This window comes from Octopus bimaculoides, chromosome 2 (assembly GCF_001194135.2).
Source record: "Octopus bimaculoides isolate UCB-OBI-ISO-001 chromosome 2, ASM119413v2, whole genome shotgun sequence".
Lineage (NCBI taxonomy): Eukaryota > Metazoa > Mollusca > Cephalopoda > Octopoda > Octopodidae > Octopus > Octopus bimaculoides.
The window spans coordinates 99,015,917-99,033,131 of NC_068982.1; the positions used below are offsets into that span (position 1 = coordinate 99,015,917).

The 17,215-nt window shown below is 32.3% G+C and overlaps 1 protein-coding gene across 16 annotated transcripts in view; it reads right to left on the minus strand.

The window, feature by feature from the left end:
- LOC106868181 (disco-interacting protein 2 homolog A) overlaps positions 1 to 17,215 on the minus strand; it is a 262,625-nt gene that overhangs the window by 64,229 nt on the left and 181,181 nt on the right. For 13 of the 16 annotated variants that reach the window (XM_052978508.1, XM_014913330.2, XM_052978512.1 and 10 more), the window contains 3 exons: positions 16,004 to 16,150; positions 9,197 to 9,265; positions 8,530 to 8,585 (listed from right to left, as the gene is read on the minus strand). In XM_052978508.1, the coding sequence (XP_052834468.1) occupies positions 8,530 to 8,585; positions 9,197 to 9,265; positions 16,004 to 16,150 (272 nt within the window). The remainder of the gene's footprint in view (positions 1 to 8,529; positions 8,586 to 9,196; positions 9,266 to 16,003; positions 16,151 to 17,215) is intronic. The other 3 variants (XM_052978510.1, XM_052978506.1, XM_052978515.1) reach the window with 1 other exon arrangement.

A 17,215-nucleotide genomic window follows, 5' to 3' on the forward strand; every position in this document is an offset into this window, starting at 1 on the left:
AAAAAAATAGATACAGTGGGAAAAGAGGGTGGAGAAGGAAAAACACAAAAGGATAACAACATGCAGCATCTGAGATTACAATTGTACAGGGGCGAAGTAAAGAGAGAAAAAGTGTGTACAGATGACGATGATGGACAGATGAATTGGCTTATGGTTTGTAAGTTTTGTTAGTCCAGCCAGTTACTGGTTTGTGAAATTGTATCTGCTATAATTTGATTTAGTCTGTTTTGGATACTTAATTTTACATGCCTTGGTGAACATAACTGGAAGAATTAGCAACAATTATAAAAGCCATGAAATTGTAAAAATTTAGGAAGTATTGTACTAGGAACGAATCTAGTTTTTTGTTCCAAATTATGACTAGAGATGAAAGAGCGAAATATGTGGTCTTATGACAGTTGCATATCATACTAAAACTATATAGTAATGAAAAAAAAACATACAAATTGTGTAAAACAAAGATGACTAGAACATAACATAACAAGCAATGATTATGTAATGAAATAATGAAGTTATGTATTTATGACAATGTTACAGCAAGGCCGCAACTCACTAGCTTGAACAAGTTAATACAAGTAAACAATAATCTGGTTTCATTTATGTGATAAATCCTATCTGCCGTTTTGGCAGATATCATTAATTATTTTAATGGGAAAAGGAATTACCACTTTGTCACTTTGAAAGCTAAGAAAGCAGTATGAATTTTAAATAGCATCAAATAATTTTCCAATTTACTAAAAATTGATTTTAACCTCATTAAATCTACCTACTGTATTTTCTCATGTGTAATGTGAGAAATTTAATACACATTTAATAACATAATGAAAATTGGTGGTTAACATTATACTCGAGTGTAAAAACAAAATAAAATAAAACAGGATAGAGTGTATTTTTGATTTTTTGAGTGGTTATATCATATCTTGAGATCTCAATGAACTTGATTATGCTCAGTGATTAAATGATAAAATAAATACTTTTAACAAAATTTTGACAGGCGTTAACAACATTCTTAAATAGTAACTAATTCCTTCTCCAGTCTTGTACTGAGTTTGATCCTTGTCGCTTCACATTTGTAAAGCTGAGGTTGGTGTGACCTGACAACCATAAAACCTGATGTAGAGCCTCATTCCAGGATATTAACAACAAATCTATAAAGGTTTACATAAAACAAGTGTAAACAATGTAGATATTGCTTTCAAATTAACACTATTAAAAAAACCCAACAGAATCTTGTTAATTTAAAGACCATTCTTCAAACATCTTTATTCATTTATTTTGATGTGAATATCAAGGAAAAAAAAACTAGCTGTTGCTATTACTCTTATTAAATAGAAACCCTGAAAACCTAAAATTAGGTAAAATTGCATAAGCTACTTCAAAAAGTATTAAAACATTTTTTAACATTGTAAATATTATAGTGTTTCGTTTGGAAACAGAAATACACAAATTATAGCTTGAAACAAAATGTAGCACATAGTGTTTGGATTTTCCTTTCTTTTTGGAGGATTTTAAATATTTGTTTACATGCTTGCATAGATTGGGTGGTGCATGGACTTGGTGATATATATTCATACATAATTTGGCTGTGTGTTTGTGTACTGTATACATTATGGTTTTTAGAGTATATACACTATATTCCTGCATATCACAAGCAATGAAAAAAGTCCCATTTAAAGAAATAATTTTTTGTGACACTATCTGTTGATTGTTTTATGACCCATAGGCCAGTGAAACCTGGTTAATCCTCAGTATGTCCTCACTCTCTTCACTGATGCTGAAGTGAGCGTGTCAATTCCCATTCCGTTTCTTGGTATTTTTTTCTCTGAACCACGTTTTAAATTCTTAATTTACTTGAAGAAAACAGTTATACTGAACCTTTGGTTGCGTTGAGAATGATGAAAACATTTTGAAAACTTTGCATAAGCCTCTGAGCAGGTATCACCAAGCTTTTGGCAAAATTTGATGCAGATTCTCTGCTCAAGTTTTCTGTCATGGTCAATGCAACGATCACACACTACACACCTTCCTTCTAAGCACTGCTGTAAACAGCAGAAGTGAACTAGAACGTTAAAACTTAGTGCACATGCACAGCAGAGTTCAAGGTCAAACTAGACCAAGCAGCTTCACTTTGTGTGCTTTAGCTTCGTTACTATGGCAACAATCCGGATACTTATTGATCAGACCATGTATATAAAAGCAAGATGAAAGCTGAGACCAAAAACAAATCTTAGCAAACAGATAAAATAGTTGCTGTATATTTGGAGAGGATACAACCACACCCATCTTGTTGATGTGGCTGTATGGCTGGCAGACATTCAAAAAGCAAGCTACAGAATAGGCTAAAAGAACCCAGACGTGGAGTGCCCAGCAATGTAAGTTATAATACATCATTGCATCAACCAGACTATTCAATCTCGATATACACTACTGGTCACAATGCTCCTCTGTGCATTGTTGTTATATGTTGGAAAAGTTGATTTATGTTGCCTATGGTTTCTAGCCATAGATTAATATCTAGAAATGCAGGTCTGCTGATGGGGTGCTAAGGCAGTTAGTTGAAGAAGCCCTTGATGCTCTGCTGGATGGAGTTTGTTTCTGCATTGAATACTTTCCATCAAATTGTTTTTCTATTTCCTGGCTATCGCCTACTGGGATTGTTTTGATTACAGTTTTAATGTCATCAACATATTACCACATGGGCCCATACCTGTGGTAATGTAGAAAAAGAATAAAAATGAAAACAGGCAGATCTATCAAGTGTCTATTCAGTTAAACATATTTAGGAAAAAAACCCTGTACTGGCAACTTGCAAACTGTGCACCAGTGAACCACAGATAAATTACAAAACTAGGAATTTAGTGCATCACATTAGATCAATGGGAGGGCTGTATAGAGATACCACAGAACTCTATAAAGGAGAAATGGCTCACAAACACTGGCATGAAAAGAAAACAGTTAGAATCTACCAAATAGCAAAACCAAAACATAACAGATTAAATAATGTTAAAATAACAAAATTTTTCCACACATCTAAATGACCCAATAGTCCAATAGATTATAGAAGTGGTGTGCAAACTGGAAGCAGATTCTGACCCACACACACTCTCTCAATAGATTGAATGAGTGGAATAACAATAACCCCATACACATCATCTACCGCAATAATACGAGGATGAGAATAAATAAAGGTTAAAGTTAACTGAAGTCAACCACTACACACATACTCACACTTACAGACCATAACACATATACATCATTTTACATCCATTTTTTTATACTGGTGTCAATTATTACAGATCTTATTGAGGGGCCTCCATCCACACAAATGGGTTGAAGAACCACACCTTGATCAAATGATTGGTCTCTATGCCTGGATGCTTTTCCTACCAATGAGAGAGAGTGTGTGTGAGGAGAGCGCCATTCATGCTAATCTGTTTTTCAATGCCAGCAAGGGTAATATATTATTGAGGATTACATACAGCCATATGCCATTCCTTTCACTAATCTTTACTTGATCTTCAAGTAAGGATTCTGTAATCCACAAAACTGAAAATGTAAAGATAGTGATGATTTGTTGACAGAGGAAATAACAATGCCCGTGCTTGTGGCTCAACAATTTTCAGAGAAACCTATTTGCAAACAAACATACAGATGCGTGTACATACACATATGATTCAGTTTCTACCAACCAAATTCACAGACAAGGCCTCAAACATCCTAGGACTAGAGTAGAAAACACCTGCCCAAAGCACCATGCAGTGAAACTGAACCCCAAGCCATGTAGAGAATTGGACTAATCAACCAAGCTGCAAACCTATACTCATTAAACCATGCCTACACCCATTTTTCCCATGCTTGCATGGGTAGGACAGACTTTCAGCAGCATAATGTCTCACCACTTGTTACAGTGAATCATCATCATCATCATCTTTGTGAGGTCCAGCTTCTTGAGATCAGACAACACTACTTCTTCCCATTTCTTACTCACCTTCCTCACCTGCAGTGTCACCACTTGATCATTTAATACTCTTTAAACCCAATCATCATACTCTATACATAATGCATAGAGATATGCATCACAAGAGAGGAGACTACATTGCTCTGAACCAGTGCAGCCTTCTATCCTGCACGCTCCATCCAATTTTTTTCTTAGCTCAAATGTATACCATCATTCATGCTTGTTAACTTTAGACATTCAACGGAAGCAAACTCAGCTTATTTCTTTAGTTTTTATACACTTCACATTCTTTGTAATACTCATGCAATCTATTCTTCACTTGAAGAGAAAAATCACCTTATTGCTAGTAAAGATAACAGCTCCCTGAACTTTTTCCCATGCGATCTTACTCTGGGAACTATGTTTACAAAGCACTTACTCCACTGCTAATTAAAGAATCCATTTAAAAGGTGCTCCTACTGCTAACTATTTTTCTGCATTTGCTACATATGAAGACTTCCTTCCTTATTGACCAGCCCGTGATCCCATTACACCACTTGTGCAACCATGAAATAAACCATATGGAATTCCTACCAACTCCTTTTCAGCGATTTGAGTTAGGCCACTTCCTAGATACAAGTAAAGTTTTGACTTCTTTTTTGCTAACTTAAGCTTCTGTATTTATTAAGCTTATTTTCAAGCCTTTCAATTCTAGGCTGTGCTTCCATGTTTAATATTTCTTTTCTTAATCTTTGACAGATTCAGTTATGAGAATTAGGCCATTAGTATACAGTCTTAAACTCTCTGTTATGGCCAGGAAAACCTTAATTAACAGTAAGAGCTAAAAACCAAGCCCTGATGAACATGCTATATTCTTTTCTGAACTTGTGGCAAAAACTCGCCTTGCTGATGGCATGTTTGTAAATGGCTTGCATAGCTCCCACTTGATTTTAGCAAACACTAAATAAATTATCCAATAAAATATAGTCACTCACATAGTTGATAAGGTAGTACAAGAAGGGGTAAATTTTTAATGCCTACTGTAGTATCATCAGCAACTGCAATAGAAATACTCTAGAAAGAAGCAAGCAACTATAGATGAATGTACTATAAAAAAAATTTCACAAAGTGAGCTTGTTAACATGTAAAACAATTTGGACTTGTGCCAGGATGGAGTACCACTGAAGCCTAGTTCCTTAACTCAGTCAAGGCACTCCATCTAGTTTTTGCTTATCTGGAGAAGGCCTTTGACAGGTTATCACGCTCTGTTGTTTGGTGGTCACCAAGAAAACTTACTATAAAAGAATGGCTCGTAAGAGCAACATACAGAGATACTGCCAGCAAGATGAAAAGTTAGCAATGACTATAGCAAGAAATTTAGCATGTAGGTGGGTGCCCATCAGAACATGGAGCTCAATCTCCTCCTGTTTATTATAATTCTCCTGACCATAACTGAGGAGTTGAGGACGAACTGTCTGTGGGAACTGCTGTATGTCAATGACCTACTTCACAGCTGAATCTGTCAAAGTATTAGAGAAGAAATTACAAGCATGGAAACAAGAGTTAAAATCAAGATAATCTTTACATAAACCTAGCAAAAAGAGTTTTCATAACAAGGAAGAAAACAGAATTCTACTGGCATTTGGAAAATGGACATGCTTGTTATGTAAAAAAAGAACTAAATTTCCATATTATGTACCTAATGTAAACTTGGTAAACAAGAGATGTAGCGGGAGCACAGGCAGGATGATACAGAAGAACTCTGTATGTAGCAGATGTGAAGGAATAGTTTGCATGAAGAGCATCCAAAGAATATATCATTTCAAATATTCAGAGGGTTCCTTAGAAGCTGAAATGAGCTTTTGTTGCTTAAATAGCTAACAGTAGAAGATGGTGTTCTGGAAACATAGTAGCTACACTAAAAATGGCAGGGTAAAAAGTTTAAAAGGTTCAGGAAGTTTTTATTCTGCTGGTGACAGAGATTCCTTCTCTGATTGAAAGAAAGATTGTATGATGCTTGTCTACAAAGTACTATGGATCATAGAGTTAAAAGTGTACTGAATCTGGAGAGTGAGTGAAAACTGGAAAGAAAATAAGTGATCATGGATGTATAATGTTAGTAAGCACGAATGATAGGGTTCAAATGAACAAACAAACAAAAAAAAAATGGGTACAAAAGAAACTAGATGTAGTGTGCAAAAGAGAAAAGTGAGTTGGTATGGACATGTTTCACCAGTCCTCAGTCAAATCGTCCAACCCATGCTAGCATGGAAAATGGACGTTAAACGATGATGATGATGTGATGCATATAGAAAATGATAGTAAAGAAGTATTGAGTGATCCAAGAAAGAACCTACAGAAGATCATGGAAGATAGGGGAAGAAATGAGTAAGTTGGTCTCATGAAGCTGAACCTCATAAAGAAAGATATAGTGATAAAAGGTATAAGTGTTTGAGGTAAGATAAGACTTTAGTAGAACATCAAAAGGTAATCATTAAATGTATTAGTACGATTATATTAAAGTTAAGTTATGGTGAAATACTATCATTTAAAAGGAAAGTTGGTCACATTGGTAAATTGCAAGCATGTGAAAGCAAAATTATTTTTTAGATATGTCAGAATTTTTTCACTAAAAACAAAAAACAAAGCAATAAATATAAAAGGTATTGGAAACAAAAGAATGGTGTATTGTTTTCAAATAAAGTTTAAAAGTCAAGCTTAAAAACATAAAATATATACAAAAAATATCAAAAACATTGGGAGTTAAAAGCATTTATGTTGCTTTTAAGACCTGTTTAGTTTTTTAAAGTTTCAATAAGTTTCAATTGTAAATATAAAAAGTGTATATTTTTCTATAGCATTTAATTTTGTTAAAACTTAAATGTCTTATTTTTTTACATAGTTATTCTAAATATGATGATGATTTGAAAATGACAAGTGTCTTTAGCATTTCAATCCTCAACTGGAATGAATACTTGGGATTAATGTAGCTGATATTATGTGAAGAGTTAAAAGGGATAATGCATATGAACATGAAAAAATAAACAGAAAAAAACATCAGTTTATCATCTAGCTTTTGTGTTTTGGGTGTTTGGTTTAGATGAGAGATTATTTTTAAACAGAGTTGAATAGAGGGTACTGAGATAAAGAATAAAATGTAGTAACAGTATTTATCAATCTATTTTGGGGTCTTGCAATGAAATATGCTTAAGAATAAGAATAATCTTAGCCAGTGATGAATCTTGTAACTTTCATCAATTTCAAAGCAGTTGTGTGGTGTAGGGAGTAACAAAGGGTGACAGTAAAATCAATGGGCATAAAAAGGTACATTCTTGAAAAACAAATATTGAGCAATGAATACTACCAGTGTTACTATGCACAATGATGCAATACTGTCATACAAACTTAGATTAGATTGTAGTAATAGTACAGACTAAGTGCAGATACTAAACTTAATCAGTAGATCAGCTTTAGTATTTAGATGCTATTGTTACAAGATACTGTCTTCAGCTTACTCCACCAAACAAAGATAAAAATCATCTTAGAGCTCTTTCTATGACAGATTCTCTGTACAGAAACCAGCTAAAAGATGTGCCTCATGTGATCTTGTAGAGTAATATAACAAAACAAAATCTTTGAGCAGCTCCAGAAAGTTGTAAAAGGTTCATGTACACTGGAGGATGCAGGAATGAAAATTTGCAACACAGAGCGAATCCAAATGAGTTAAGAAAGGAACTGGGCATCAGTAGCTAGCTGCAAAAGAACATATATAAGTGATATAGAATATTAAGGTAGAGTGATAATAATGGAATGATTCAAAAGAATCTTTGAGCTGTTTCCATTGAGCAATGAATACTACCAACATTGAACAGTGTTCAACACTGATAGAATTTAGTGCTGAGGGATTGTTTTTCTAGAGTGCACATTTTTATGTCTATTGATTTAACTATCAACCTTATACAGAATTTCTAGTAACTATTTTATTCCCAACAGCACATAACCATTTGACTGCTGATGAGTTACAAGACTCATTACAAGCCATTTTTCAAATCAAGAGCCAAAAATAGATAGATAAATACTGTTTCCTCATTCTAGTGCTCTCTATTCATCCCTGATCAAAAATAATCCCTGATCTAAATCAAACACCTGAAACATGAAAGCTAGGTGATAAGCTTATGTTATTATTTCATTTAAAATATTCAGGTAGAAAGATTACATGTAGAAAAAAATTTTAAAAAAAAAATTCCCTAATATTTTCATAGACTTTATCACTTTTTTAAACAACATTAAGTTAGGTAATGAACTGACATTTTTTAAAGGCATATCTCATTAAATTTAAAGATCAAGTAGTTTAGTTTCAAAACAAGGTTGAGTGATGAGTAAGAATAGAAGATAAGGATAAAGTTGAACTAGTAGCCAATATAATAATGATAACATAACAATGTTAAAACAATTGCATTTAGATATAGCAGCAAACATATAAAACACAATCTAAGCTATAACATAGAAATAAATGCATATAAGAGCTCAGAAAATTACAGCAAATAATGTCAAGCAGAAGCTAAGATTAAAACACAGGAAAGGAAGTTTACCTTCAATGTGTTTAACAGCTGCTGGATTTTGGCAGATACTTTGCCATGTCTTGAATCTAGGTAATATGAAAAAAAAATAATAGCAATGATGATAATGATAAGGTAATTTGTAGAGGCTAATCAAATTGCTAGCATTTTTACAAGAAGCAGCAATATATATATATATATATATATATATATATATATATATATAATATATATGCACACGCACACATATATGTAAAATATACACACACACTTTTATCACCAAAAGAAAACAAAATACAAGTTGACAACACTAACAGCAGTGACAACAATAAGAACAACAACTAACAATTAAAATTTTTTTTTTTCTGATTTTCCTAATAAATAAATATAACTAAGAGAAATTGTCTAAATTGTGATATTTGAAAAAAAAAACACAGAGAGAAAAAATAAGAAAATGACTGATTGTCAAGAAGAATATAATTAGAAAAAAGAGAAAAAATAAGGAAAAGTAGAACTTTTATACACAGAGAAGACTGAGGTTCAAATTTTTAAGGAGTGGGCAAAGAAATAAAAAAAAAGAAAAGCAGATTGTTTTGTCTCATGCTTGGTCAGTCATAGAATGAAATACAGGGGCTCGCCTGAGCACGACAGAGAAATTATTTCCGTGCAGACATTCAGAGAGGGGAGAAATAAGTCTTACTTATGATCCAGTTTACTATAGCTGCATCATCCATAGATTGAAGTTCACTCAATCCGGTCGGGAGATTACCTGCCCAAAGTTCATCATTCCATAAAACGGTGTTCAAACAGAGACACGCAAACACTTTACAGAGTTATCATGTGATAGGATGGCCAGAAATTTAAAGTTTAGCTCAATTATTTATATAATGAAATGGCCTTAAAAAGTTTTGCTCAGAATGATTTATAAAAGCCTTTCAGAAACAACCTATATATATATATATATATATATATATACACATACACACACATACATACATATATACATACATATATATACATACACATATATAATGTGTATGCATGTATGTATTTATGTATGTGTGTGTGTGTATATATATATATGAATTTGTTTTTACCTTGGAAGCTAAGAACTTTTTGAAGTCTTAATTTATCTATTCAATTAATTATTTGAAATTAATAGAACCATCAATAAAAATTTGTATTTCATGCCCAGATGTAAGGGCTTATTATGAAAAGATACCTTTAGCTAATGCTAGAAAGCCTGGATGAACATAAAGAAGGGAATACTCAAATTGTTGGCCCATCCAAAAATAGAGGGAATTTAGATGTAAATAATAAACACACTGAAGGACAATATTACTGAAATTGGAGCAAAGTAAAAGAAAGAAGACCACAATAAATGTATATATATGATTTTAAAAAAAACAAACAAAAACAAAACAAACTTGCATTTCAAAAAAAAAAAACAATCAATAAATGAAGAATTTAAACATAATCCTAGGATAAAACAACAACAAACAACATAAAACAAGGGGAGAAATATATTCAGAACTATATATATGAGTATGTGTGTGTGTATATGTGTGTTTGTGTGTGCATGTGTGTGCGCGTGCACACACACACACACACACACACACACACACACAGTGTTTTTTAATATACATGTATATGAATGTACACACGTTGTGTGTATATATGTGTATGTGTGTGTATATATATATATGTATATATATACACACATATATATGTATACATACACATATACATGTAACTAACATACACACACACACACAAAAGACACTGAATTGATATCAATGGGAAATGAATAAATAGATGGAGAAGACAGAAATATTAACAAAGTATGTGCAACAAGGCTTTCCTGACTTAGGGGAAATTTGAGAGAGATTAAGTGACTGAATATGAGAGAAGGTGCATTACTTTAACTGGCACAAAGCTAAACCATGTAATACACAAGACTATTACCATTGTAGTTCTAACTAATTTTGCAAATCAATTATAAGATAGCAACTTCCATATTTACCAGCAGATTATTAAAGCTTCTCTGAAAAGTGGAATCATATAAACTTAACGTTTTATGAAATTAATGAGTATCATAAAAATATAATTCTGACCATAATTTTTTAATAATATATGAATTATATAACTTAAACCTTAAAGAAAGTGGAGAATAAAACCACAACTATGATAGGAAAACAAGAATAGGAATATTGGCATGTCAGTGACAGTTTCAAATTTCGTATTTTGAACAACAATTTATCTTTTTTGAGAAGAACCTGCATAATACATATTTTCCTTCTAATGACACACTGAACTTTCTCCTAACATAATTCTTACAATAATATTTGTTAACTGTTGTGGTTAAATCTGCACAAAATAAATGATCTGCAAGGAAGTGCAAACACTAAACCTTAAACAGCAATTCATAATCCTTTTGAAAATCAATGAATTTATAGATTCATAATGAGGAAAACAGTCTGGATTTGACGATATTTTGACAAAATAAAAATAACTATAAATATGGAATAGTATATGGAAGGGAGGATATTTAAAAATACTGACATTGAGACATAGCAGAATGAATAATATGATATATTCTCAACTTATAGTTAATGAGTTAATATCTTGTTACCGACACAGATGTAAATCCTTAGGAACGGGACTGAATTCTTGTCATATCTACTTTAGCAAAAACTTATGAACCATAATGGCACTCATTCCACAAATACAGGAATAACAGGAAATTATGATGTAACAAAGTGGTTTTGTTGATGTGAGATCAAATCCTATTAAAGTCATCTTAATCTTTAACTGATGAAAAGAATGAATGTCAGATCATTAAAATAACAAGACAAAACAAAATCTCCTAAAAATCTACCTTAATTATTACAAGCATACAACATTACTTTTTCAAGTATAAATGTAAATGTAATTTTATAAATTAAACTTCATGAGCTAACAAAATATCTCACATTTTCTTATATGAATTACCTTTAAAGACCCTCACCACTAAATAAAATAGGATGCAAATGAAAAGTAAAAGAAATTAGAGAATCAAAGAAAAAAAATTATAATAATTCTAGATACACAAAAAATTCTATAAAAGCATGAGTTGACAATTACAATGAATAACAATATTTAGTGATTACACTAAAAATTAGGAGAAAGAAGACATCTTTAAAATTTAGTTAGAGAAGACCAGAAAGAAACCCTCTGTAATGTCAAACATTAGCAGCGAAAATCCATTTTAAAACTATTTTTCAGTCATTATTATCTTTTATCTACCTGCATTATATTTTGGGCAATTAACTTTCTCTTTTTAATCAGAATTACAGGATGGTGCTATTTCTATATGAAAACTTATTTAGTTTGTGTTAAAGATAAGGAGTACAAAGTACTGTCAAACTGAAGACATCCAACTAAGTTTGTATTGATATCTCCACTCTAAGAAATATTCTCACTAGCTTGCAGTTTTAACCTCACAACATTGTTTTATGTTTCCAGCATTTGTCACAAATTTCATTCCAGCAAGCATGCCTGCATGCACTTAAAGGTCATATCTTAAAATACAAAATATACAAGCTCTAAATTTCAAAATGTACTTTTTCACAGATGTGGAATTAGTAATGATCCTATGTCAAGCAGCTAATACTATATCAAACACACACACCAATGTTTCATCTTTCAAAAGCAAAGAATCAAACAAAAGTAGAACAAGTGAAAGTTGAAGATGTTGAGTATTTTTCTGTGTAATGATCTCACAATTCTACCAGCCCACCATACTAGAAATTATTCAAACTATAACCATTAAAGTTTATATGTTAAACACAACAAACTTATACTCTATACTAGTGGTTCCCAACCTATTGTAGCTCAATCCTAACACCTTCCCAAATGGCATTTTACAAACAGCTTTCCCAAATTGTTTGGAAAAAAGAAAAGTAGATTACTTTACTGAAACAGAAGCTAGTTTTATTTAGTGGTTTATTATCCATATTTTCTTACACCATCAATCTGGCATGTGCTATTTTTTAAAAGATGTTTTTGTGGGTACCATCAACCCACAGAAATATTTATGGAAATTACTAAAGGACATAAGGACTTGCATAACAAAAATGTACTGAGACGTGGCTCATCTGTCATGGTTCTGCTCATGGATAACACAATGTCCAATTCATATTTTAACTCCCCAATGATATTTTACCTGCTTTGAATATTTTAATTCTAAGTAAAATCCTGATCTATAATGTCTCCATAGCATTTGACATCCACCTTGGGAGTCCACATCATCCCCGAAAGAGTGCTAGTTAGGTTAAGAACCACTGCTCTATATCATCTTGACATGTATCAAGATGTGACAGGAACTTTCCCAAGAAGCCATATCCATTATCTCATCATAACCCCTTTAATCAGAAAAAACATTGAATGTCACAACTAATCAGACTCTATCCATATAAAATTGATATTTTAAGACAAATCCTTATCAGTATATGTAAAGGGTAATCATATTTTTATTATGCTGAATCAATGGGTAGCAAACAAAGTGTGATCCCATTGAGGCAGGATGCAGAGGGTTTACAGGACAGTCTCTCTGCTGAGCCTACATATGAAGCATCACAGGGGCCAGTGAATTAAAAGTCACTTCAAGTTTACTTCAAAGTGGCTGTGGATCAAGAGGTGTGAGCCCTAGAAGGAGTAGTGTAACCTGGGGTAGTGTTAACTGGACATAAGCTGGAGCTTAATCAATTTTGGTTAGGTAACTTGTGTGAAGGTATCTGATTTTGAAACACCCAAAGTACCCAGTAACTCCAGGAAACATCACTAGTGTGGTGTCCAGGTGCATTACAAGATGTATGCTAACTTTCTGGAAATAACTATCATTTTTCAATGAGAGGTTATTCTTCCAAATATTTGTTATGTCAAGCATGAACAAAGCATATGCACTTTCAGACATATGGCAACTAAACCATACCCTCATTTCTGCAAATATTTTTTCTTTTTTTTTTTTTCAAAGTTATTTAATTGAAATTCTTCTGAGTATATAGTTGAGTATTATTATTTTTTTCAACTTTTATACACAGCAGAGACTGATTTTAAAAAAAAATTTTACAATTTAGTCAGAGATTGATTACTCTACATGGTCATCCAACCTGCTAGAAACAGAACCAAATCTCTCTCAAATTACATACTACTGTAGTAGCTCTGAATTTTTTTAATGTGGACTGGAGATCAAACCACAAATTACTGGTGCACTTTATATGTCAAGTTAAAAAGGAATGATACATCAAAAATTTAGAAAAACATAAAAAAAATATTGTTTGCCTTGTATTAGCAATCATGTTTCATTGGACTACAGCAATGCTGGGGCAATGCCTTGAAGGGTTTTAGTTGAACAAATAAAACCCAATAATTATGTTTGTTGAAAGCCTGATACTTATTCTATTTTGTTGAACTGCTAAGTTATGGGGATACAACTAAACTGTCTTTGATCATATATATATCCTATGGTGAAACCAATTTGGCACTTTAATATTGCTGGCAAATGATTCCCAGTTAATTTCATTCTGAGAAAGTTGCTTGCTAAATTACCATCATCCTACATTATTACTGTTTCATTCTAAAATAGTATGCAGAGATCTTCCTTGTTTTGAAAAAGTAAATAATAATAAAAAAAAGTATCATCTCTATCATATGATACAAATCTATGGCTCCCAGTTGTAAAATCAGACCATTAAAGAAAAGACCTAGCTTAATAATAGGTGTTTTTTTTTTTAAAGAAGTTATAGTTATAAAATATGAAGAAAACGATCAGGTGAAACGAGAATTTTCTGGTAAAAAATTGAGTAGAGGAATGTGATGAATTACAAAATAGTTATATATTTGTATGTGTATTTATCTATATACTAGCTCCTATTTTGGAATTTTTATATCTGAGCTAATATTTGTCTTACTGCTAGTAGAAGAAAAGTGCATGAAAGAATGCTTACAGCTTTGAAAGTGAAAAGGAATAACATGGTTAAGAAGTACAGTTCTATATTTATGAGATGAGGAATTATGTACATTATTTACATTTGACGGATAGTTGTCCTCATCTTGTTTGTTGTTAACACAGCGTTTCGGCTGATATATCCTCCAGCCTTCATCAGGTGTCTTGGGGAAATTTCGAACCTGGGTTCTCATACCTAAGGTATTTTTCAATGTTATTATTATTATTCAGATCACTGCCTGGAATTAAACACGGAACCCTGGAGTTAGTAGCCCGTGCTCTTAACCACTATGCCACATGGCATAGTGGTTAAGAGCGCGGGCTACTAACCCCAAGATTCTGAGTTTAATTCCAGGCAGTGATCTGAATAATAATAATAATAATAATAACAATAACAATGACAACAACAACATAAAAAAATACCTTAGGAATGAGAACCCAGGTTCAAAATTTCCCCAAGACACCTGATGAAGGCTGGAGGGTATATCAGCCAAAACGCTGTGTTAACAACAAACAAGATGAGGACAAATATCCATCAATTGTAAATAATGTATGGTAAGAAGTAGTTCAAAGCCATTTTAGTCACTGAATAAACTACAAAACCAGTATCTGAGAAAATACGATGGTAGCAATTATTTGCTAGCCTACATAAAACCTAGTTTGAAATTGAGAAACCAACTAGATTGCCATTGCAAATGAAGATCATTAAGTATATTAGTTAATTTTCACAGCCCGCCTCCCACTGTCTCTTCAAATATGGTTCAATATGCAAACCACTTTAAAGTTAATAAAGTAAGGAAAACTATTTTTACATAAACTGAGAAACAGTGATTCATGTTAATGTAAAATTTAAGAAATGTATAAATGCTATTGCAATAAAATTTGCACAAGTAAGTCTTCTTGGTCACATGGAATATACAAAGTGGCTAAATTCTGGATTAACTTATAATCTTATATATATTTCTTTACCAAATAATAAAATATCTTGTCACAGTTAATGAAATTTAGAAAAATTAAACTGAAGTAAGTTTCACTAGACAACAGCAACAACTGAAGCATTGAAATGAGTTTTGATGGGAAGAAGTAACAGAATTAGTAAATAATATGCTAGCTACTTTCAAAACAAATATCTCAGATAAACTTTTGACACTCTTTTAGTATTAAGAATTTAATAAAATGCATTTTGTAACTCCTCTAATTTACAACTAATGAGAGGGAAAAGATTGCAGATTCTATGTAAGAAGAATGGTATGAAAGTAGACTGTTCTCTCATGTGCAAACATTGCCATACAAATCAAGCCATATCAAAGCAGGAAAAAATTAATAGTAATTGATAAATATTGTTTAGGAAGGCACAAATACAACATGAACAATTTTCAACTTAAAATATAAAACTGGAGAGTTTCAAACAGCACAGAAAGTATATTTTATATTGTGAAAGATACAAAATTCTAGAGAGAGAAAGAAAAAGGAAAAGAGCAAGATGAACATAACAATGGAAATATTCTAAAAGAAACTCACCTGGCTCTTCTTCAAAAGTGGAAAGTTGAGTAGACCCAACTCTGATCGAAGATGCATGTGCTTGACCATAACGGTTAACTCTGTCGGCCCCACGCATACTTTTGGAGGCATTGCTTGTCACATCTGGTGGTTGGGAGTAATGCTGAGCTGTATGAATGAGAAACAATAAGAAAATAAGAAATGGATAATAAAAAATATAACAACAATAATAGATTTAAGGATTGACACACTGGTTCAATCTATGCTGATAATACAAACTAAGCAGTCTTCTTTTGTGCTGATCGTTCGTTTAACATCCGCTTGTCTATAAAAACAAGAATTAGCTTTATTAAATATTTTAAGATATTTTTTCCTTGTAGTGGTGGTTATTGTTGTTGTTTAGCACTTTGGCATTTTGGACAAGTGCCTTCTCCTATAGTTGTGGCCTGACCAATGCCTTCCTTGTGAATGAAACTGATAGAAACTGTGGAGAGATCTGTCATACACGTGTGTGTCTATGCATTTATCATCCATCAAGTCTGTCTTTACATCAACATCATTTGAAAAAGGATACTCAGTGTTTAAGACCTGTAGCGTATCAGTCCTGTAAATAGTAACTGATAAATTCCAAACTTAAAAAAGTAGGTAATGGAATTGTTATGATCAACTAAAACCATGCCGTACATCAGCATGGCCACAGGCCAAAGACTGAAACAAAATATTCACAAACACAAGGTATTCTAACACCATTTTTACCTTTGAAATGCCTGTATACTTCAGTAAGTAGATGAAATTGAGGTACTTGGGTGTTTCTCTAGGCTTCGTCAGAGATTTTAGAAAGTACATAAGGTTAAGATATAGATATAAACACACACACACATATATATACAAACTCAATTTCATCTACTAATTACTTCAGTCCACTGGAGGGATAAAGGTAGAATGAGGTATTTTTGCCTCTTGGCTGAAACAGTTGAAAGGTATTATCCCAATTTCTATTGCTATATGTTATATTTTAATAATTACTGATATCTTATATTTTATATATGTAAGGCATAATATGTCATACATGTATGTATATTGTTATAATTGTCCTTTTAGTAAATAAATAAACTGACATAATATGTCTATAAGTTGATGAACACCACCTATTAATTCCGTCCATTTTCTTATTGCTCTATATATATGTACATATATGTGTGTGTGTATGTATGTATATATATATATATATAT